The sequence below is a fragment of the Gymnogyps californianus genome, chromosome 11 (genome assembly GCF_018139145.2).
Source record: "Gymnogyps californianus isolate 813 chromosome 11, ASM1813914v2, whole genome shotgun sequence".
Classification (NCBI taxonomy): domain Eukaryota; kingdom Metazoa; phylum Chordata; class Aves; order Accipitriformes; family Cathartidae; genus Gymnogyps; species Gymnogyps californianus.
Window position 1 is genome coordinate 4562953 of NC_059481.1, and position 24715 is coordinate 4587667.

At 36.1% G+C, this 24715-nt stretch overlaps 1 protein-coding gene across 7 annotated transcripts in view; it reads left to right on the forward strand.

Annotated features, from left to right (window-relative positions):
• HERC1 (HECT and RLD domain containing E3 ubiquitin protein ligase family member 1) overlaps positions 1–24715 on the forward strand; it is a 108960-nt gene that overhangs the window by 12470 nt on the left and 71775 nt on the right. For all 7 annotated transcript variants that reach the window (XM_050903326.1, XM_050903331.1, XM_050903327.1 and 4 more), the window contains exons 2-14: positions 8064–9018; positions 10272–10367; positions 10679–10873; positions 12512–12823; positions 13520–13616; positions 15241–15384; positions 16829–16956; positions 17838–17982; positions 18077–18248; positions 19486–19620; positions 21381–21546; positions 22144–22269; positions 23511–23732. In XM_050903326.1, coding sequence (XP_050759283.1) covers positions 8089–9018; positions 10272–10367; positions 10679–10873; positions 12512–12823; positions 13520–13616; positions 15241–15384; positions 16829–16956; positions 17838–17982; positions 18077–18248; positions 19486–19620; positions 21381–21546; positions 22144–22269; positions 23511–23732 — 2868 coding nt within the window. In that variant the 5' untranslated portion in view covers positions 8064–8088. The remainder of the gene's footprint in view (positions 1–8063; positions 9019–10271; positions 10368–10678; positions 10874–12511; positions 12824–13519; positions 13617–15240; positions 15385–16828; positions 16957–17837; positions 17983–18076; positions 18249–19485; positions 19621–21380; positions 21547–22143; positions 22270–23510; positions 23733–24715) is intronic.

Consider the following 24715-nt stretch of genomic DNA (forward strand, 5'->3'; position numbering starts at 1 on the left):
TCCACTTCCTTAAATGTGTTCCTGAATTATTTTTTTTTCCTCACAGAGACAACTCTTAGGCGGAGGTATTCCAGATTGGTTTCTAACTTAATAACAAAGAACTTGGAATTCTAAGCTAGCAAACACACTCTGAAGGCAGTCTTAGTTACCTTCAGAATTATTCTACTGCAGCTCAGTTGCTACCACTGCTATTTTGAAAAAAAATTCTACATCCGGGATACATAGAACTTGTTTTTTAGGGTTTGATATTTTTAGTTGACTAACTGATCAGCAATAGTGAAATATATGTGGGCATTTACTCCCCCAAAATGGGTATTTGCCCAACAGCAACTGTGGTTGTAAAAGATAGGACAAATGAGTTATGTTGCAAATTCTATTTACTTTTTTTTTTCTTTTTTTTTTTTTCACCCTTCTGAGGAGGAGAAAACAAGGAATAAGGGAAGGAGAGCTGGGCTTTTGTAGTTCATGTTTTGTCTATGTGAATAGATTTTTCTCCACCTGGTGCTGGAGAGATACATTTTTATATAAAGTAAAATATCAGAACTTTCTCTAATAATTCTAATTTAAAAACTTTGTTACATATCTGCAAATTAGGCAACAGGTAATGTTCAAGGCATTGTCTGGGTTGAATCCTAGCTTTTTTGAACCAGTGAGAGCTGTTCACTTGGAAGACTTGGAGATTTACTACATGTAAAATGTTGGCTAGTGATTTGACAGTAGGATAAGGTATTTTCAGATTTCTGAAAGGAATATTTTGTCTAATTGGAGTCCCAAAATATGAAAATATAAACACATAACCAAATGTGATAGGGCTGTTTTTAAGGAGGAACAGTTTTTGCAATTTCAAAAAGATCTTTTGGTTGCCCTTTTTTTTTTTCTGGTTTTTTTTGTTTGTTTTTTTAAAATAGAAATCCCAGAAAGTTCTGGGAACTTTGAATTTGGAACCTTGAATTCAAAGTGTTTTAAATGCTCCAGTGTTGAAGTGCTTTTATAAAGCTGTTGGTATACATTTAGACTGTAGGTTTGTGCTGCTGACAATGAAAGAAAAGTACTTCCTTTCTCCACTTCTTGTCACATGTTTCTGACTTCTCCCTTTGTGCTTAGCCATATGATCAGCTTGTTTAGAAAGTTGGTGGGACTACATGCTGGCCCACACTGCAGAATTGGTACCTTCCACATTGTCAGCTGACGTTGTAGTGGTTAGATGGAGTAAAACATCAGTGAGTATATTCACATGGTCTATGAAAGTCAAATGTATTTTCTTTTTGCCTGCACTTAAAAAGAAGTGAAATATCCTTGCCCATGCTCCAAAGCAATTATAAACCTTATATTTGTGGTCCTCAGGCAATGAGCTGGAGGAAATAAACCCTACCTATAAACTGTGCTAGCCGTTGTTACCTAGTTTCTGGTTAACTTCAGTGATATGTAGTCGCTATGCTTGTACTCCACAGAATGTTGTGGTTTAACCCCAGCTAGCCGCTAAGCACCACACAGGCGCTCGCTCACTCCCCCCTCCGGTGGGATGGGGGAGAGAATCAGAAGAGTAAAAGTGAGAAAACTCGTGGGTTGAGATAAAGACAGTTTAATAGGTAAAGCAAAAGCTGCGTGCACAAGCAAAGCAAAACAAGGAATTCATTCACTGCTTCCCGTCGGCAGGCAGGTGTTCAGCCATCTCCAGGAAAGCAGGGCTCCATCATGTGTAACGGTTACTTGCGAAGACAAACGCCATCACTCTGAACATCCCCCGCTTCCTCCTTCTTCTCCCAACTTTATATGCTGAGCATGATGTCATATGGTATGGAATATCCCTTTGGTCAGTTGGGGTCAGCTGTCCCGGCTGTGTCCCCTCCCAGCTTTTTGTGCCAGCCTCCTCGCTGGTGGGGCGATGTGAGGAGCAGAAAAGGCCTTGACTCTGTGTTAGCACTGCTCAGCAATAACGAAAACATCCCTGTGTTATCAACACTGTTTCCAGCACAAATCCAAAACGTAGTCCCATAGTAGCTACTATGAAGAAAATTAACTCTATCCCAGCCAAAACCATCACACAGGCATAATTTACATTTGTATTGAGAGAGCATTTTCAGGATTATATCAAATCAGCTTGTTACCATCAGTGTGTTCGGTTAAAGACTGCTACCTGTCACATCAAACTGAATGTTATTTTCAAGATGGACCAACATATTTCTTTTGAAAGTTGCAGTAGGACAGTTAGGTCACTACTAAGAGCTCAGATTCAAGCTTCAGTCTCTATTTTGAGAGATGCATACAAGGGGAAGAGAAAAAATCTATCAGTTTTCAGGAAAAGGAGCAGTATTTGCACCTTTCAGGTACATGAGCAAGTTTTGAAATTTCTGAATGAATAACAGCTGGTGTAAGCATAACATAAAGCAAATGAATGAGTCTTTATTCAGGGAACTTCTTAATGTAGCTAGATCCCCATGTATTGCCTTTTGAGAACACGCTAACTTTGTCACTGAAGACCAGAGTTTGGACATTTGCATTAATTGGCCTTACAGTTGCAATTCAGATCAAATGGTAGAAAATCCTTCCTGACAAATGAGAAAATGTTGCCTTTTCTTTGTGAACAAGGTTCTGGATGTAATAATACCTATCTGCGTCACTTGGAGGCTGAGCTGTTGGTGTGTTTTGTAGTGTGAGTAAACAGAAGGTGTGTCTAGTATGAAATGCAAAGAATGCTCGCTGCCTCTGAATGGTAGTTAACAGTTGTGGCTCCAGTTTTTGTGTGATAGACATGTGTAAGGATTTTGTCTGCTGTAATACAACTGAAGTTACTTGGGCAAGGCTCACTGAGGCACAAATAAGACTTTCGATGAAGGTGCTAATCTGTTTTAGAGAAAATCTGGCTGGAATAAAAGCAGGTGCTAAATAGCACAGGATGTGCTTTTTTTGGCGATATATTGGCAGAAGAGCTGTAGTATCGCTCTCTCTCCCCCCCCGCCCCCCCGGCTGAGAGAGAACGAAGTTGCGTTATATGTTATCTGTTGCACAAGCGTTACAGCTGTAGTAAGCACATCCTCTCACTAGATGGCAGAGAGATTCCCTCCACCCCCAAGAGATTTAGTTTTAAATTAGATCAAATAGGGCTCAGACTACCAAAGAACACAAACCTCTCCTTCAGAATATTATATTACTTTTTGGTGAAACTGTAATACATTAGAACTTGAAGGGCTAAAGAACAGAAACTGATCATTCAGAACTGGTGTAACCCATGGTTAATGATTATAAAACAGGAGTCAAACAAATCTGTTTTGTACACTAGGAAATAAAGCATTTGTGGGTTACTTTAAACAACACTTCTTTTAAAAAGAGCAGTTTGAAAACACTCTTTTGTTTTGAAAAAGCCTCCTTATTTATTACAGCATATTAAGCTGTAAGTTAGCTTGACAAAATTTACAGTTGACATCAAGAATCCTGTTGAAGAAACTGGAGGTCTAAATGCTACCAGCATTAAAATTAGTAACTCAAGTGTCTCTTTGGGAGCAGAGTGTTTTTTTTATTTATTCATTTTAAGAATTTTTCTCAGACTTAGACAAACCCTGGACTCAACTAGTTGTGATCAGTCTGTGTTCTTGTGTGTGAGAAGTTTTTCAAACTCAGTGTTAGTTTTTGGAATTAAGTTTTTTTTGTCACATTATCAATGCTTCTACTTTTGCAGTACTTGAACGTTGTATAAATGATAACTAAGAAACGTTGATTTTAATGACTTCATTGTTATTTCGCAGGCATGTAGTTCTTGTGGTTTATATTTTTGCTGTTGAGTTCAAAAGCTGTCTACTGAAAATACTGTGTTTATGAGGGTAAAAATATTAAGCAAGCAAAACAAGAATAAAAAAAATATTTTATTGGAATACAGAAATTGAAGTCAGTATCCTAAATCCAGTTGCAAAGCACTGAAATACTAAAATGCTGTTAGATTGCTAGTGAACAATAAAAATAGTAAGACATTGAAGTAGACAGTCTTTGAAATCTATGGGACATGTATAAATACGAAATGCTCAATGCATATTGCGCTTACACTCTTCTATAGATTTCTCCTACTTGTGCCAGGGTTCTGATCCAGAACTATGATTAGGATCTGGCAATGAAGCCCTCACTTCGTTTTTAAGTAGCTGGATATCCCAAAAGATAGTTATTCCAAAGCCATATTGCATTACTTTTTTTTTTTAGTCTTAAGTGTTGACAGAAGAGCCTGAAATTGCAAGATGAAAGGAGAAAACGAGAAGAAATGGACTGAAAAGTTTTGTGACACATGCTGCAGCAAGATATGTGAACTAGCTTGGATCCTGTAAAAACAGTATGACTGTATCAGCATGGTGCTGTGCTTGAGCTCGTAAGCCCTTCTAAGAAGCTGTCCTAATACAAGCTTTGCTTGTATCTCAGCTTAGTCTCACATAGGCCAACACTTCTAGACCATGCAAACACTGGTCTTTGCAGCAGCTTGCCTTTGGGTACCAGTGGCATTCATTAACGGTTTTGGTTAGAATCATTTTTTGAAGAATACTAACATTTTCCATTTCTGAGCTCTAAACAATATGTCTAGTATAGGAGTTCTAGTCATTGCTTTATTCTTGGGAGAGTACTGTCAGTTGTTTTTCGGTCTATGGAATTTCTTGTTGTTATAGGAGAGATGTGGACTGTTCAGCAGTTTACATTTTTGTCAGAAAAGCTACCCCATTAGGTTAACCTTGTCTATCCTTATAAAATACCAGAATGTGAGGGCAGGGTCACCTGTTGTATAATTCAATGCAGACATAGATCATCATAATGCTGAGATATGCTTATCAATTCTGCAACTTTTTAGTTCTTGAGATCTAAATCTTGAATTACCTTGTCTGTTAAATAAATGCTGTTCATATATACTTTTGAAATAATAACCTGGTAAACTAAAACTGTGGTTACTAATGTTCAAATACAATCCTATAGTACTTGGAAGAAGTGAATTATGGTGAGACATCTGTCATGACAAAGAAGATATGCCATGCATTGCTGCATTTATATGCAACAGTCTTCCCCCATACATCCTCATCTGTCTGTGAGAGAGCAGTCACTAAGACAGTGCTAGGCACTTTAAATAAATTTAAAAAACAATTAATTTACTTCATGACTCTTGCAAAATTGGAACAAATTTCACTTTGTGTTCTTGCTGCAGATTACTTAGCATTTATTTTTGTGGTAGAAATCTCTTCAGGGAAGATCTTTTTGTTAGCCTGAAATAAATGTTTTCCTAGTAGAATGACAATTTGAGACTAGAAAAATTCTCTGTGTTGTATATCAGAATTTATTGTACTCCATTTCAAAAGGGTTTGCTATTTCCATTAGAAACTCATTGCAGAATTTAACTGGGAACAAACTTCTGAGTTTTTCAGTTTAAATTCATTTGTGATTGTTTCATACCCATTTGTTCTTATGCTCATATTCTCCTTGTGCTTACTTAACCACTCCCCCTCTTTTTTCTCTGCTGTATTTATAGACCAGATTTAATTTTATTTCATTTTTATTATGTATTTATTTATTTTGATTTGCTGTGCTGAAAAGCTATGCTCCTAGTCTTACCTTCAGGCTAGATTCTCTGTTAGGGTAGATCAGAGGAATAATCTTTTTCTCTGCGTGATCCAGTGTCAATCTTTAATGAGTTCAGGATATAGGTGACAGAAATCCACCTGGTTAATCCAATTGATTGGCATTTTATAAAATTGTGTAAAAGTGCTTCCCTTACGTAACCTTCCCTAACCATTCTGGAAATGCTGGTTAATGCTACTCAGGATTGTATTTTCTTTCATGATGACTCATGATCCTTCTGTGATTCACTAGATTCTTCTACTTTTGAATCTCCAAATAATAGATTCTCTACTTATGGGAGATCTTTTTATTCCATAATTGTATAAGCTTGCATGTTTTACTATTAAATTTCAAGCTATTAATGTTACTACTTCTCACCTACATATGGTTCTTCGCATGTGACATACTCATCTACAGTGATAGAGGTGCCTCTGCACTTTTGTCCTCATTTTACCAACTTATTAATCAAAATATTACATTGTTGGTTTCAAGATAGAGAAGATCGCTTAAAGCTTCACTAAAAACTAACTTGATTTTTTTTTTCCTTGTTTTACCTCCAAATTTTGTCTTCCTAACATACAGTTCTTCTGTCAACTTATACCACCTTAATTTTTGGAAGTACTTTATTACAGCATCATTTGCATAAATAATACTGTATGCTTTTGAATATACAAGATGCCCTTGTGATGACTTTTTTTTTTAAAATGGCTTACACTTTCATTTTGAGTAGTATGGTTAAGAGGTTTGTGGTGACTGAGCATTGGGGAACTACAAGGCCATATGCACATTTACCATGCTGTCCGTGCCATACACCTATGGTGCGTCATCCCAAAAGAAGGACTATGTAGAGAAAATAATCTGCTTTTCCAACACTATATTCTCCATTCTGAAAGTGATCAAAGAGGACTTGTTGCCAAGTTCAGTCTGAAAGTTGATGCACTCAGATTAAATTTCAAAAAGGTCTGATATTCTGTAATTTATGTGTAGCTTTTCCATCTGTTGATTCATTTTAGATTTTGAATTTTAAAACAGTGAACAAAAAATGCAATCCCATCTAATTAATTGTAAACCTTGAAACTACTTTTCACTTAAGCCAAGTTATAAGTGGTTTAATATCAAAGCATTCAAGTTTCACACGTGGAGTTTGTAACTGAGGTTTTAAACCACCTGTGTAGAGCTCAGACCCTACTGCGTCTCTCAAGGGAACTCTCTTTCCTTTTGTTAAGGAAAAAAAGATCTTTCTGTTCAGTGAAATAAGTCGAACTGAGTTCAGGCAGTGCAAAAATCAGAAAAGAGATGTATTCCAGGGGCTAGTGCTAGCCAAAAAAAGCTTTGTGGTATGTGGCGAGGAATTCCATTTTAACCGTAGGATTCCCAGGAATTTTGTAGCAATTTCATCATAATGTTTCACTGAGTTTGAATCCATGTAAAAGTATCATGATTCATAATGTGTTGGGTTTTTTCCCTAAAATTGTCAGCAAAAAAAGATCTCTCAAATTCATTAATGTCTTTGATTTGAAAGAATGTTGTAAGCCATCACGTTGGTTTGGTAACCAGTTTGAACTTTCCTGGTAAACCAATGTTGTTGCATTATTAAGTTTTCTCTTTACCTCCATATTGTTAGTGATCCCTTCCTTAAAAATTTGTCCTGAAAGCTTTGAATACTTTCAAAGCATTACATTATACAATACATTAATGTAATGTAATACATAATTTTTGATACTGTAAATTTACTTGGAATAGTTGTAATCTGTATTTGACTCTGAAGAGCCTATTCACTGAGTGAATAGGACCTACATAATGTGCCACTCTAGCAGTCAAGCCATCTGTCCTTGTTTCCGTTTAACATTCTGACATGGATTTTAAGGAGATCTCTAGCTTATCTTAGAAAGGGGAAAGATTGGCTTGTGACAGCAGGACTTAAAAATGTGTTTGACAGGTTGAGCCCTTAGTTATGGCCTGAATTAGTAGTCTCGTTTATTGTAAAATGAAGGTTTACACTGGTACTCCATTCACTTGTACGCAGTTGTGTATGATCTTGTGCTTTTTTTGAAGTCTTTGTCCTCAGTTTTGCTGTCTGTGAAGAGAATGTTAAGTGTATTTTCATTGAAACATAGCAGAATTACATTTGCTTTGTGTGAATTTTTGTGCATATGGATTTAGAAAATGCAGACTTATACTAAAATTCTTACATCATGTTAAGGAAGTTGCACATATGCATGTACTTATTTGTTTAAAACGAAGATAAAAGTTAATCTGCAAAATGTGTTTTTTATAGTACTCCTAAACTATTCTGTTAGCATTTGATCTGAATTCCAGGTTGCAGCACTTATGTAGGTAAAATGGTGGAACTTTGGTAATTCTTGGTGATTAATCTTTTGCTACTTGCTTTTTTAAAGGATTACTAGGATTTGTCCTACTGTGAGTAATAAGTTCTGTAGATAATATTGCACACCTATTTACAGGTTTTTTTTCATCTTCAGGACTAATGGCAAAGGAGTAACCAACATGGCAGCTATGGTCCCACCTGTGAAGCTGAAATGGCTTGAACATCTGAACAGCTCCTGGATCACAGAAGACAGTGAATCTATTGCAACAAGGGAGGGAGTTTCTATCTTGTACGCTAAGTTAGTCAGCAATAAAGAAGTAGTGCCATTGCCCCAGCAGGTTCTGTGCCTCAAAGGACCTCAGTTACCAGATTTTGAGCGGGAATCTCTATCTAGTGATGAACAGGACCACTACTTGGATGCCCTTCTTAGCAGCCAGCTGGCACTGGCGAAGATGGTATGCTCAGACTCTCCATTTGCTGGAGCGCTTCGAAAACGTCTCCTTGTGTTGCAGCGTGTCTTCTATGCACTTTCTAATAAATATCATGATAAGGGTAAGGTGAAACAACAGCAGCATTCACCAGAAAGCAGTTCTGGATCAACAGATGTGCATTCTGTCAGTGAACGTCCTAGGTCAAGTACAGATGCGCTCATAGAAATGGGGGTTCGGACTGGATTAAGCTTGTTATTTGCACTGCTAAGACAAAGTTGGATGATGCCTGCGTCAGGACCTGGCCTCAGTCTTTGCAATGATGTTATCCATACTGCAATAGAAGTTGTGAGCTCTTTACCACCTTTATCTTTAGCAAATGAAAGCAAGATTCCACCAATGGGGTTGGACTGTTTATCACAAGTAACAACATTTCTTAAAGGAGTAACAATTCCAAACTCTGGGGCAGACACTTTAGGTCGTAGATTAGCTTCTGAATTGCTTCTTGGTTTGGCTGCCCAACGAGGTTCCTTGCGATATCTTCTTGAATGGATAGAAATGGCTTTAGGTGCTTCAGCTGTAGTAAACACCATGGAGAAAAGCAAATTGCTGCAAAGTCCAGAAGGGATGATCAGCTTTGATTGCTTTATGAGTATATTAACACAGATGCGACGATCTTTGGTAGGTGTACCAGCTTTGATTTTTCTACATTGCACATGTAGCTGCATTCTTAGCTTTAAATAGTTTCTCAACACTGAATGCCAGTTTGCTGAATAGTTTGCTTAATATGTTAAAAAAGGAGGGGGGGGGGGTGTGAAATAATATTTTTTCAGTATTTCCTTTGTTACCCACCATCTCTTTCTCTCCCTCCCTGCCCACCCATTTTCTTGTAGGTAAAGATGAAACAGAAAAGCAATCCCTGTGTTGTCTCTTTTGGTGTTATGCTCTAACTTCAGGAAAAGAATCAAGGACCTACTTGATCCACTTGCACTTTACATTTAAGTTCATAGCAAAAAAGTTAGAAAGTATGGAACTGTTTCTAAGGCTTGCTTTGCTGAATTTGCTTAAAATTCAAAGTTTTGCAATATGCCTTGTTTCCTCTTCAAAGTTATTTATATTGGATATTCCTACTCTCCAATTAACCTGGACCTTTGCTTATACATCTTTGGAGAATCAGTAAGATTTGAGATGTGTAGCATTTTTGCTACTGCTCAGAAATCAATGCAATAAGAAAATAGGCTAAATTGTTTAGAAGTACGGCACACTGCTTTGTATGTTGAGTGCTTACTTCTGGTTCTAGATGAATATTCTTTTTAAAGCTATGAAATTATTGGACAATATGCAATCAGAAGCTGTGGCAAGCTTCTGCCTCATATGCTCAGACTGAAATGGGGAACAACTTTTTCCCTGAAGTGGTCATTCTTTTCTCTCCTCTCAGGCTTGTAATGCTTGCTAATAAACAAGAATGGGGACCATGAGAAGAGCATGGCAGTGAAGGATCTGAATTGGATTGAATGTCCTGATGGGCAACTTTATTTGTTGTTCCTTTTGGACTAGATATAAAATTAGAGACCAAAATGTGCAAGATATGTAAACACAAAAATAATGATGATTAGTCATTTTGAAATAATAATCACTTTAAACACAAATTGCATGCATTTCAGAACAAAACAATATTAGGAAAAATTAACTCTAAACCCAGATATTTTCACAAAAATGAATAAGAAAGTTTAACTAGCACTTGTCACATTTTTGTTATCCTGAAGTGTATGCAGATATCACAGCTCAGGGGAGAAAGGTACTTTACTTATGCTTATAGAAAGAGCTTTTAATTTTGCTTAACTGTAAGAACAAATCCCTAATGTATTTTGTACAGGTGCACTGTTGCTGTATGGAAGTATTTTTCTCATAATAACAACATTTAACAATTGTAGGGATCATCTGCTGATCGAAGTCAATGGAGAGAGCCAACTAGAACATCTGATGGCTTATGTTCTCTTTACGAGGCAGCTCTGTGTTTATTTGAAGAGGTATGTCTTGAAACGAACCTTGACTTTAAGGTAATTGTAGTTTACTTCCCCCTCATGCACCTGATTGGTGTGTGCATGTGGTATGGTCCAGTCTGCTGAGTTATTCTGGAGTAGAAGAGGAGGGCAAAAAAAGGTGAAAAACTAAGATGCAGAGAAACAAAGTAATTTGGGCAAGCTAATGATATGGTGATGGATGATTTGTGTTTTAGGAAGAGAATCATATTGAGGGGAAATTAGAGTTGCATTAAACATTGTGACTATATGGAAAGAAATGAAAATGCTACTGAGTAATAAATCTCTCATTTTAATAGGTTTGTCGAATGGCATCAGACTATTCGAGAACATGTGCCAGCCCTGACAGCATTCAAACGGGTGATGCTCCCATTGTTTCTGAGACCTGTGAAGTGTATGTTTGGGGTAGCAACAGCAGTCATCAACTGGTCGAAGGAACTCAAGAGAAAATACTTCAACCCAAGCTGGCTCCAAGTTTTTCTGATGCACAGACAGTGAGTGATATTTATAGTGGTACATTATGTAACATTTAACAGCTTCATATAGTATGAAATTGGAAAATAGTGCTTTATTTCTGAGTGTCAAGTTGTAATGAAGGTATGGTGCTCAGAACTAATCACACAAGTTATTTTACTGAAAGTATCTCACTACTTTTATTGACGCCTGGAAAAAACATTCTGTTTTGTTTTTAATGACACACACAGATCAATATCCCTGTAACAAGAACGATTGAATTATCTAACTTGCTATGAAATGTATTTGCAGACACAAATTTGCTTGCCTGTAGGTTTGGGTTTTTTTAACGTTGTTTAAAAGGTATCTTAACTACTCAATCTTCTTTTCCATTGGTGGTTTTCACACCAAGGTTGCCTAGTTTAAAAGTCCAAACCAGGCTAACTGCTGGCACAGCAACCTTAATTAGCTTTCTGAAAATCAATATACAGTATGCTCTTTCTGCTGTCAGTCACAGATTCTGCAGTTGCAACTGAGCACTTCTATTGATGCATGACACAGAATATAATAGTTTGCTTTTCTGTTACTATATTGGCTTTGCAGTGTTGACTTAAGTAAAAGCATTTTTTTGGTCACTAGACAGTTTAGGTACATTTTCTGAAATTGTTTCTATTGACATTACCGATATATTTTACATGCCAATGGACTGCAGGACTAGGTATCGTAAAGCAAGTTTATGCATTCAAAAAACTTTGTTTAAACAAAACATTAAAACACAAGAGTGGAATGAGTGATCTGAATGAATGGGTTACTCTTTAAATAGTACTGTGTACACCAATACAGCATATTTATGTGATTTCCCACTGGGATAAAGAATTTTTTCTTTAACCTTCCTTGACTATCTTTGTAGGATTTGTCTATATGAAGAAGCTAATTCACAGTAAATAGGGCTGTCACTGTGCAGTCCACCACCTGCTTTGTGCTGTTTTATGATGTGGACACGCAGTGCCTTTATGCTTCAGATTTGAACCTGCTTTGCACTTACGGTGTGTTAAGATTCCTATAGGAAATTATTGCAGGGTTAGTTGGTTTGGTATTAGGTCATTCTTCAGTTGTGCGCTGACTTTCCGATAGAGGCAAGTTCTTACTTTCTTAAAAACTTTTAGTCTTATTTCTTTGGTGTTTATGTAATTAAAATGCATAGTCTCAAGTGGTAGTGGATTTTTAGCATTTGGCGTATTTCTGTAATGTTACCACTTGGTACTGGTTAAAATTAAGCAAAACCTACAGTGCTCTATCAAGCTGTTACTTTGTCTTTTTAATCTTAAGAAATTAAGATACCTTCAAAGACTGTCCATTTCCATCCGTGAGTCTTAGAGATCTGAAAGCAGCCTGAGTTCTGTAGTCTGTAGAAGAGATGCAGATGAATAAAATAGATAAATCACTGTTTACATCCTTTACCTCAAGAAAATAGATTTACTCATAAAATATTTTTCAAGAGTTTGAATTTTACTGCTTGCAGAAGTCCAAATTCTCCTTAATTTTTACATTATGTTATATGAAAGGGTTATGTAAAGAAACCTGACAGTCCGTTTAAAAATACAGACTTCTAGACCTATATGTGAATTTTACATTTATCTAATCTTTCTTTTTTACTATTTTAACCTTTTTGTTTATAGATTGAAGCTGGACAATATTGTACATTTGTTATTTCTACGGATGGTTCTGTTAGAGCCTGTGGTAAAGGCAGCTATGGGAGACTAGGACTGGGTGACTCCAATAATCAGTCCACACTGAAAAAATTGACTTTTGAGCCTCATAGGTCTATTAAAAAAGTGTCATCTTCAAAAGGATCTGATGGTCACACTTTAGCATTTACAACAGAAGGGGAAGTCTTCAGCTGGGGTGACGGTGACTATGGAAAACTGGGACATGGAAATAGTTCAACTCAGAAATATCCCAAACTTATTCAGGGTCCTCTGCAAGGAAAGGTATGTTTTGTATAGTAGAACACCTGTTTTTGTTCTGTTCAGTTGTGGTATTGTGTAAAATTTGAAATATATAAAATCTTAAGAAAAAGTTCTGTGTTTTTTCTAAACTTCTCTTTGAAGCCAGGTCTGCTTTCAGCAAAGCACTAAAACTAATAGCTGCCTCTAGGCATGTTATTTGGATAATGGCATTGTCAGTAAACCTTCTCATAGTCTTAAGAGTAAAACTTGCTCATGTGCTTTTGCTGAACTGTGGTGACATTCCAGGAGATGGTTGCTTTTGTTAGCTGTAACGTTAGGACTTTTGTATGCAACTTTTTGGTGGCTTCATTTGAAAAGTGGCTTTGTATTGTCCTATAAGGCCTTCTCTTCCCTATCTGTCTATGTTTTGGCCAGTGTTTTAAACATCCACTGATGCTTCTTTTTGCTGCTGTAGACTAGGATATCATTATGTTAAATTTGCTTGATAAATAAATCATGACAAGTTTTATATATCAACTTGTCTCTTTGTGTCCTGATTTCCACTTATCAAATACTAAATAGAAAAGATTGCAAAGATTAATTTATGTGTGTACTTGCTCCACACGAGTGAGCAAGTCTATTTATGTAGACTGCTTCTGAAACTTGACTTTCATAAGCTTTCAAACTTCCTATTCAATTTGTCTAAAAACTTGAATTTAATTTTTGCATGTAATGCAGGTTGTTGTATGTGTATCAGCTGGATACAGACATAGCGCTGCTGTTACAGAAGATGGAGAGCTATATACATGGGGAGAAGGAGACTTCGGAAGATTGGGTAATTTTAAAATTTCATGAGATGCTTTTGGAAGAATTCCTGTGTCTAGTAATGATACTATACACGTATTTGCCTTGTTCTGTTATTGTCCCCTCTAAATACACATACACATGCACGCATGTACACAAGTGTGTGTATATAGGTGACTGTGTTAAAACTAGTGCAGAGACTCTTAAAAGATTTTAATGCAGTTAATTTTACAAAGATTCTATTTTTTTAAATTTTTCTTTTCAGGAAAAGTTGCCTTTATTCATTCGTAAGACTGTATATGATTGCCACTGCCACTTAAATGTAAACAGTAGACATTTAAAATAAACTGGAGTTCTAGATAAACATGACCTAGTGATGGTAGATGGTTCTTTGAACAGTCATGAATAATAATATCAAGAGTCCGATTCTAATGTGATACTAATAAGGATACTTGACATTGTTTGCCAGAATAGCTTGATGTCCTTTTATTTTAATACGTCTAAAAAGTTAAATTTAACTGAAGCGAAAAACATAGTATTTCTATTTGCTTTTAAAGTTCACTTGTCTCTTTCATCATCTTTGCTGTACAGCTGGTATGCCTAGTATAAAACCATCCTTCTCAAGCAGGTTCAGTTGAACCAACAGATTTTGCAGATAAAATTGCTTCAAGTTGGGCTTTAGTTCCTTTCTGCTATCTTTGCTTTGAATGTCATGATCGCCAAGTAGAGGGGTGAAAGCAAGTAATTGACGGGGCAGAAGATGAGGACAGTGTTTTACAACTTAAACTGTCACAGTTTTTCAAGGTAATCAGTAGAAGTGCTGAGCCTATCCCTGCTATTAAGAAAAGAACACTGGTTTAGAGGTTTAACCTACAATTTTGGGGGGAATTGTGGAAACGTTCTCATTGAGTTTTAGGTTAACGTGGTGTTTTTATGTGCTTTGGGGAGCTTGGAGTGTGCAATGGTGAGTTCCAGTACGCAGCTAAAAAGTGGCATTTAATTAGGTCATAGTAACTTGTTCACATTTAAGCAGTTATGGATACCATGTAGTATTCTTTTCCCTGTTCCCCCCTTTTTCTTCCATATCTGCAGAATTTCTGTAGTTTATTAGACATGTAACTCGTGCTTATTATGAAGTAGGGGATACTGTAATGTATTTGGCTTCTGCAGAAAGGACCAGTTAGAAGTGTGACTGTCTAAAACTTAACTAGTTTGCTGGTTTTATTTGTCTGTGCAGTATGTATTGTATGTTTGTATTGACAGTAGTATGAGTGTGCCCTTATTTTAGCTTCCTCATGCTGTTCAGGCTACCTGCTGCCCAGTATTAGGAAGTATAGCTACCTAATCAACTAGTATTAAAGGTAATTGTACTAGTAATTATTTTTATTTCTTTTAAACTAGGTAAAAATAGTTCTATGATTTAGTGGCAGTAAGGTACGAACAAGTGTTCTGGAATATGTCTTGTAAAAATGAAATGTTTGCTGACTTTACTAGAGATCTCTTCCAAACCTTACTACAAATCTTTCCAAAAAGTGGGCAGAAATTATCGTTTGTGATGATTACAGTGTATATGAGTTTTGCAAAATCTTAATTACAAACCATAAATAGTAGTTAAATCTTCACAAAAAGAAAATATGTTTTTCTTTTTTCCTTAGGTCATGGTGACAGCAACAGCCGCAACATTCCAACTTTAGTAAAAGATATTAGCAATGTAGGAGAGGTTTCCTGTGGCAGTTCACACACAATAGCTCTGTCCAAAGATGGGAGAACAGTATGGTCATTTGGAGGAGGAGACAACGGTAGGTAAAACTAACATTTTGGTAGTAATTTTCATCTTATTCCATCTACCTTATAGCCTCAGTACTCCTTGCAGTTTGTTTGTTTGTTTGTTTTGTCATTTGGTAGCTGTTCAAGAAAAGGATTTTAGTAAAATCTAAATACAATATTTGAAGTTTAACTGCAAGATTATAGACTTTAAAAAAAAGGTATCAGAAGGAAGAGGGATTTCACAGAGCAGAAAGCTCAATGAATGCATAAACAATTCTGGAAAAAATGCTTTGCTGATAACTTTCAAATAAACTCACTCATTTGATATGGCAATAACTGCATTCGCATACTAGAAACTGTTGCATTTAAACTACCTCTTGAAGAAACATCTCCCATCTCAAAAATGAAAGGCTGCTAACCTTCATTGCCAGTAGATGCTTTGTCAACACAGAATCATTCATTTTCTATCATTACTGTATTTAGCTAAATTTGGTTATTCTACTAGATAAAATTTAAAACTCAGATTAAAATTGCTGAATTATTGCTTCCTAGCCTAGTGGGAGAAGAGGAAATGCAGACTACAGAAATCTCATAATCAAATTGGTGGTTAGTAGAACTGGGTAGGAATTTGAATTTCATTCGAAAGCTAGCTCTGACATGCACATATAGAATTGTTCCCACTCCTCTGTCTTCCTCTTTCTGTAATTTCAGTTGAAAAATCAGTTTTTAGCGGGACAGGCATCTTAACCTTCACAAAGTATTGGAGTTTGCTCTTCTGTTTCAGTAAATTACAAACAAATTGGCTTTTGGATAGTAATAATGTGGTACTAAAATATTGTTGTAGGAAAGCGAAAACAACATGAATCAAAGCATAACCTTTGTAGAAATTATCAGTCTTTGTAATACATTTCACATTTGATTTTGGTTTTTCTCCTTCCTTTTGAGGAACGTTTTTCTGTCAACACACTGACGTGGTCTAGTGACAGTCCTTGTTTTTGAGGTCATTTCTTGAAAATGGTGAAGTTGTGGAGATGAATAGCTGTTTTCAAGAGAAATTTAAAGGAAGAATAAGGGAATAAAAGTATTAATGGTTACACAAATGCACACAGCTGTTAGGAAAAAAATGCAGAAAAGTTGGGTTTTTTCCCAGTCGCTTTATAAAGTAATCTTTTGCCAAATATGAAAAGGTTTAGTGCTTTGGAAGGCTTTAGTAATTAAACAGCAGGCAATGAATAGTATACATATATGGAATTAATATTTCAATTTTTAAATACACTATGATAAATATATATTTCCTGAAGTCTGTAATTACTGCAATTGAAAGAGAATAGGTTTTATAAAAATTGTAATATGTTTTAATTTTAAAAATATACTCTGACATTTTTTGAAATCCTAAAAGAATTCTTTTTGGGTACTTCTAATTGTTGTAGTTTGTGTATTGAAAATACCTTCCACTTGTGTTCCCTCCTTTTGTAGGCAAACTTGGTCATGGTGATACAAATAGAGTATATAAACCTAAAGTTATAGAAGCCTTGCAAGGAATGTTTATTCGAAAAGTTTGTGCTGGGAGCCAGTCTTCACTTGCCTTGACATCAACAGGGCAGGTAGGCAAAACCAAGTTTTCACTCAGCTGATGAGAGTGGGTGAAGATGGTGTGGGTTCATTATTTCAGCATTTATTATTTTGACTGTTGAGAAAATATTCAACTAGTACTTAAATATCAGTAAAGTTCTTGATTAGAGATTGTCTAAAGTACTGAGATCCTAATACACTAGCGTAATTCAAAATGTGCTGAAGAGTCATGTAAAAGTATACTTTTCAAGAGTCTTGCTTAGCCACAGAAAACGAATTAGTTTTAGGTTAATAAATGTAACCAGAGCAAAATCAAGTTGGATTCAGGAAGTGAAGTGGGTTATGGAAGCAAAAAGCAGTGAAATGCTTGTAATTTTTAATGCATCAACCAACTCAGGTGGTAAAGTGATTTAATAGTTTTTTGAAATGTATGTGTATTTTAGAATATAGATGTTAACTGAAAGTTTTATTTCTAATCTCAAAAATCTCAGGAGAGCTTGGAGATAAATGTTTAGGTGGTAAATGAGGGTGCTTACTGGCATGATGTATATACATGTAATACAATAAGCATTTCTACACATGTAACCTAACTGACCCCACACCCTCACCCCACTGTGATTCAAAGGCAAGGGGTTTTTAAAGTATGGATTAGGAATGTTGAAGTTTACTGTAGCAGTTTCTTTTCTTGCAACAGCCTCCCCATTGATGTGCTCTGTGGCCAGTGATCTGAGTGGTTGGAGGGAAGAAGTGTAGATTATGTGAAATGTACGTTAGAGTCGTGAAAGTACTGTGCATGTTTTGTTGAAAGCGTAATTGCAACTATTGTGCAAGTGGTTATCTGGTATTTTGTTTGTTCACGGTCGCCAGTAATACAAATTTGACATGCTGATATTTTGTGGTTTGTTTGCTCTAGGTATATGCATGGGGCTGCGGTGCATGCCTTGGCTGTGGCTCTTCAGAGGCAACTGCTCTCAGACCCAAGCTTATTGAAGAACTGGCTGCTACAAGAATAGTTGATATTTCGATTGGTGACAGTCACTGTTTGGCACTTTCTCATGGTAAAAAGAATAAGGTGTAAAAATACATAGTCCTTCTCTTGATCAAAAGCAATTGTATCTCAGGTTTTGTTTTCTACTTTATTTATGTTTATAGATAATGAAGTTTATGCTTGGGGTAACAATTCAATGGGACAGTGTGGTCAGGGAAACTCCACCGGTCCCATTACTAAACCGAAGAAAGTAAGTGGTTTAGATGGAGTTGCAATTCAACAAATTTCAGCAGGAACGTCCCATAGCCTTGCCTGGACAGCTCTTCCAAGGGACAGGTAACAATGACATTGGGGGACAGATATAATTTTTTTTTTTTTAATACAAGTCCACTTTGGGGATACGTTTAACTCATTCCTGAAGGTGTTAACCACATCATGCATTTCAAGTATGCTGCTTGTAATGTTTTGGACTGCAGTCTCTTTTCTTCTCTCTTCCTCTCTCTCCCCTTCTCTTTCTCTTCCTCTCTCTCCTTCTCTTTCTCTTCCTCTCTCTCCCCTTCTCTTTCTCTTCCTCTCTCTCCCCTTCTCTTTCTCTTCCTCTCTCTCCCCTTCTCTTCTTTTTAAATTGTTACAGATTACAAGTGAAAGTATAGCAGCACCAAGGATTTAGATATTAGTTCTTTGTATATGAAGATTTCTTACCTGCTATTGGACAAAAATTACCTCTGTTTCCTAAAAATCCACAAGCTAGGCAGTGGGAGGAGAAACAACTTAGTATTTTTTATTTTGTGCTTCTGACAGGATTTTTTTTATGGCTTAGGCAGTTTCCTTTAGTGTAACAAGGAGCTGACTAAGCAGAAGACTTTGGGAAATGGGGAAGTTTAGACAAATTACTGATGTGCATTTAGACATCTTAACAAATTTCTGGATGGTTACGTGTTAACCTAAACTAAAACCAGGTACCTAAGTAAATAGTTTGGTTATTAATAAACAACAACTGAAATAATACTTTGTGACGCCAAAGACATGAGCAAGTGATTGAAGTGAACCAGTAAACTTCAGATTTATATATGGACTAACACAAAGGAATAGAAAACCTTAATATTTGGAAGATAATTCAGGAAGAATTTCAAATGCCCTGTTCTAAAGGGAGCTATCTTAAATCAATTAAGAAAATAGCGAGATTCAAATAGTACTAAGTGGTACTACCCCTTTTGAATTCTCCCCGCATTGTATCAAAGTCTTTATAATCTGGCATTTTTACTAAAAACAACTTTGTGAGTACTGGACAGCTTTTGTACTAATCAGATTAAACACATATGGCTTTATATTTATGGCATTGTAGGTGTTTTTGTCCATAAATGAAGAGTGTTTGATTTGTAAAGAACTTTACAGAAAAGAGAGCAGAAAATACCTTCAAGGATGAGGAAGTTAGTCTGCCTCAATCATATTAGTTTGTTCTAAGAAAAAAAATTGGTTTGGTCAAGTGTGTACTCAACCTGCTTAAACTGTTACTTTATTAAAGCAGTTAGAATATTTTCAGTGGTTAACGTACTTTGATGTTTGATTCCAGGCAAGTTGTGGCATGGCACAGACCCTATTGTGTAGACCTTGAAGAAAGTACCTTTTCGCATCTTCGTTCTTTTCTTGAGCACTACTGTGACAAAATTAACAGTGAAATTCCCCCTCTTCCTTTTCCTTCATCAAGGTATATACAGCATATGCATGTTACAGATTTTTATAAATGTTTTTTCTTTACAGTAGTGGTGCGTGGCTTAGTCTTGGTTAGTCTTTTCTTTAACAAGCATAAGTCTGGTTTATTTGCTCGTTCAGGTGCCGTTTGTTTGTATAACACGGGAGCTTTTCAGTGCCTCAAATGTAGCAGGATCTTTTGTCTGGAATTTATTTTAATTATGCACAATTAAATATTTTCTTTCAGAGTTAGCCTTTAAAACACATTCTTCTATATAGTTGAAATGCATTTACTATTTCTGTACATTACTTCTGCTTTGCCAGTTCTTCCTCCTGTAACCAGTTTGAGTGGACGCTTACTGACTGTAATCTAGTGATAAGCTTAGGCAAAAAAACCCTCTTCAAGTGATAATCCATCAATCCGTACTTTCAGTTATTGACTAACGCATGTATGATGCTCAGACCAGGAGATGTATAGTTGCCATTGCATTTTGAGTTGGGATCAATGCTCTGATAAAACCCTGTTTCTGTCTAAGGAATTAGGATATTTTTCTACAAATGTTTTTAGCATGTGAGGGTGGGCTGTTTCCTTCTTGCAGCTCAAGGTCTCTGATCACCTCTGGAGAACTAGAAATTGTTCAGAATGCATGAAAGACTTTTTTAAAGGTCATGTATGACCCTGTTGTTCAGGTTATGTCAAGTAGCGTAACTGTCTTCCATCTGAATGAACAAAACGGAGAAAGGCAGTTCAATTTTTTCAGGAGCTGATTGGCTATGAAACTTTGTAACGAGGTGTGGTATTGCAGTTACAGCAGTTTGCTTCTGATACAGACGCAGGCTAGTCGTGGACAATTTAGGATATTTCATGATCAGTTCCATGTGGGTTGGGGTTTTTTTGTTTTTTTTCAGATAAGATATTCCATTAGTTTTGAAAATGCAAGCTGCTTCTCACAAATGAGAGATTCATAGACATGAAATGTTGCTTAGGTTTGAAATACATGTGCAAGAAGCATTTTCCTTGCTTTGGATTTGGGGAGCTTTTATGCATTTCCACAAATTTGTCTTTTCTGGAAGATGCTCCAGAAAATTAAATGCAACAAAACTAAGCCTATCTTGATAATGCCACGTTGACTAAAACAGCCTCTTCACAAATCATCAGTAATCATTATTACAGTTTCCAGATTTAAGTCTTTTCACCAAAGGTGACGTTTTAAATGTATTGCTATAAAATATGAAAACATGAATGTTTCCTCACTGACATTTGCAAAAACCACTATAAATATCAAAGACCCTTATGAATCTTTTTTCCTTGCTACAAAGTTTTTCAAAAGTTTTCTTTTTTAAGAAGACTAGAAATTAATATCCTGACTTTTCAATCTGATTGTTGTACTCCTAAATCTTCTGAGAGAAGATTACATTTATTACTTCTTAAAAGTTTGGGGTTTTTTTCCCCCCTTTGTGAGGAATATATTTGTCTGTCTGTTTGTGTATTTGGGGATGATTTTGGCTCCTAATTCATGGGACTGCTTTTCTAAACTGAATGCCTCTTGGAACCATTGTCCACAAAGACACTTCTCTATTCTAGTTTTGGTTTTTGTTCTTTTAAGCAGATTGGCAGTAGGTTTTCAGAGGGGTTTCTTTAAAGTCCCAGTTGTAATTTACTTATCTTTCTGGTATGCAAAATCAAATGAGAGTTAAAAGCTTAGTGCACAAGTAAGTGAAAGGGAGTAAGGCTAATAATAGGAGAGATTAACAGTGGTGTATTGCTTTTTACAGGGAACATCACAATTTTCTTAAATTGTGTTTGAAGCTGCTTTCTAATCATCTTGCACTTGCACTGGCTGGAGGTGTAGCTACTAGCATTCTTGGCCGGCAAGCTGGTCCTCTTCGAAATTTGTTGTTTAGACTGATGGACTCTTCTGTCCCTGATGAAATTCAGGAAGTAAGTAATGCTTTTTTGTTTACGTGTGAAGATTCTACTACTCTTTTCTTTCTTCCTTTGACTGTGTAATTGGAGATTTGTCTGACTTTCTGAACTTGACACTCTGATGAACACAATTCTGACTTACCAGTTTTACTCATCTAAGTTAAAAAATTTAATCACCATCACTGTTTTATGATCTGAAAGCAGAGGAGAATGTTTGCATAAGAATTTCAAAAAGCTGCTTTTATTTTGTAACTTTTAAATTATTATTGCTTGTAATATGAGCCTAAAATATTAATGTTGTGGATTGAGTACTTACTTGAGTAACTTCTAAGATGACACTCTTACAGGAAATAGCAACTTACAAAGAATTTTTTATTGTTTTGACAATATGTTTGTCTCATTTCACTCCTTCAATGTACCACATATCTCTGCATCACAGAATAAAAGATTAATGTGCTATTGTGTGATAGAATTCTGATGTTAAATGAAATTAGGTGGATGTTTTGGATATATCATGTGTGATGTAGCGTGTTTTTTAAAGATACAGTTGAGTTGATGCTTCCCCCCTCCCCCCCCCCACTGAAAAAGTATTTTCTGCTACTCTAATTTTAGGTCGTAATTGAGACTCTCTCAGTAGGAGCAACTATGCTGCTTCCTCCGTTGCGAGAGAGAATGGAATTGCTACATTCTCTTCTACCCCAAGGTCCTGACAGATGGGAAAGCTTATCAAAAGGACAGGTAAGGTCAAGTAAAAATATGCTGTGCTTTGAAAGCAGCTGTGTATTTATGGGGGTTTTTTTGCTAGAACATTTTAAACAGTGAGGTGAGCCTCATTTGCAGAGTGCAAGCACGTTCTTGGTGAGATGCAGTGCAAAGCCCGTCTTAACAAAATCTGTAGGTAGCCTGGCTAAGTCAGAATCTAGTGAGGTAGGGAGCACTACATGTTTTCTCAAGTGAGGGCTGACTGCAGAAAGGGTAGGAATTGCTGTGTTAGAGTATCTAGACAAGTTTAAAGACTAGATATTTTTGAATACTAGCCTGATTTAACAAGTCTTGGTAACAGAAAATTAACTATTTTCTAGGAAGAATGCTTGTATAATGCTTTTCCTACATGGATTTCACCCTACTTTGCAAAGGTGACTGGGTTGTTCCTTTTTTCTTTTTCTTTCTTGAATGTAAAGAACAGGAATTAATGCAGTTTAGGAGACTTGCCCAGTATCCTGCAAATGGAAGGAAGGAAACTGAAGGAACATCTGTTCTTGTCCTTGAGGGCAGTAGGAACTGAAGCTTTAGCAGTAGTCTCAGGTTAAAAAATGAGAGAAACTATTACTCAGTTCTGTACACATAGGATCCTGGTCAAATCCTTTATTTTATACACTATGGAATAGACTGGTTTACACTGATACTGAAACTATGAAGAAGAATCTTCTGGTGCTAATTTTCTAAAGATTTCTGAAGATTAGTACCAGTACAAACTAAAACCCCCAAAAATTACTAGGGTAGAACAAGTTTAGATTTTTCAGGATTCATAACCAGCAACAGTGGGGAACAATACTGAAATTGAAGGTCATTACTCTGCATCTGCCACCTCCCTTGGTCTCTAATGTATGCTTGTCCTGCTTTTTATCCTTTTCCTTTTTCCTATGTATAGATTAGAATAATTGCCCCCTCACCCCCCAAATAATCAGATAAGTAGAACAGACATTGGACCAAATGCTTTCTCCAGTTTAATATCTGTCTCTTAATCTCAGATTTTTACTAGGTATGGTCATCTAATTCGGTATATTTATCTGTTCTCTAATACTACTAATCTGCAGGAAAAACTGTTTGGATTTTTTTGGTAAAGTCCTCCAGCTTATTTTCATGTCTCATTAGAGTATTTTTATTGTGTAACTATGCCTGATGCTTTTTTCTTCTTAGCTCATTATTTTATTTTCATTAACAAAGAGTGTTTCTTGTGTCTAAACATTTTTCTTTAGAGAATGCAATTGGATATTATTCTGACAAGCTTGCAGGATCACACCCATGTAGCTTCTCTGCTTGGCTATAGCTCACCATCTGATGCCACAGAAAGTTCCTCATTATGTATCAGCTATGGAAATCTCTCTGATCAAACGTATGCTGTCCAGAGCAGTCATCCGGATACTCATCTAGCTGAAATCTTAATGAAGACTCTTCTAAGAAATTTGGGATTTTATACAGTATGTATAGGCCTTGTATTTATTTATTTATTTATTTTAAATGGTAATTAATTTTGAATACGTAGAAGGGTTAAAAGTTTTTCCCCACTTTCAGAAAATCATGCTCTTTTTGTTTATCTAAAGTAGCAGTGCCATATGTATTTGTCCTGAAGTGGACTAAAATCGGTTAAATCATCTCGTAACATTATGGTTCTAATGTTGTTATAGTGGTATTTATTGTTTAACTTGGCTTATGTAAATGTAGATGGTTTCATATCAGACTGAAGTATTTTATTGCTCTTACTTTAGCTTCAAAATTTTTTGGAAGATAGAATGTAACACATCAAGTAAGTAGATTGTATGGAACCCTTTTTGTCAGTATAATCTCAGCCACCAAAGAAAGATAGGCAGACACCAGAAACGTGAATCTGTTTAATCAGCTTCTCTAGGGTGACTACTGTATAATCTTGCAGCAGGTACAGATCAACCATCTTATTATGCATAGTGTGTCAAACAGATTGTTGTTCTTAGAAAGTTTAGGGGAGCGTAAGAGCAAGTAACTGACTCGCCTTTTTATTCAACTAGCCAGTTAAATATAACAGCGAAAAGAAATCAGAGGTTTTTACTTCTCTGGCGTAGTATCCCTAGCTCCTGAGGATGACGGTTGGTAGTTTTTTGTTCTTTTCTGTAGACCTCCACCAGTCATCTAGATGGAGCTGTCTGCTTTGAATTTTCTACTTGAAACTAACTCATTTTTTTCAATAGATTTCGGAGTGAAGTCAAGCAGCCATCTACTTTCTCCTCCTTTTATTGCCATCCTAGATAATGCAAGGAAGGATTCTAATCTGAAATATTTTATGTGTCAGCCCACAATAAATTCTAAAGGGTTATTACTTATTTTACCATATTGTGATTTGGGGGCAGGGTGGTGAGTTCTTTCATCCAGTTATCCTTGGTGAGTTGAAAGAAAAATATTTCTGTATCTGAAAATACCCTTTTTAGAA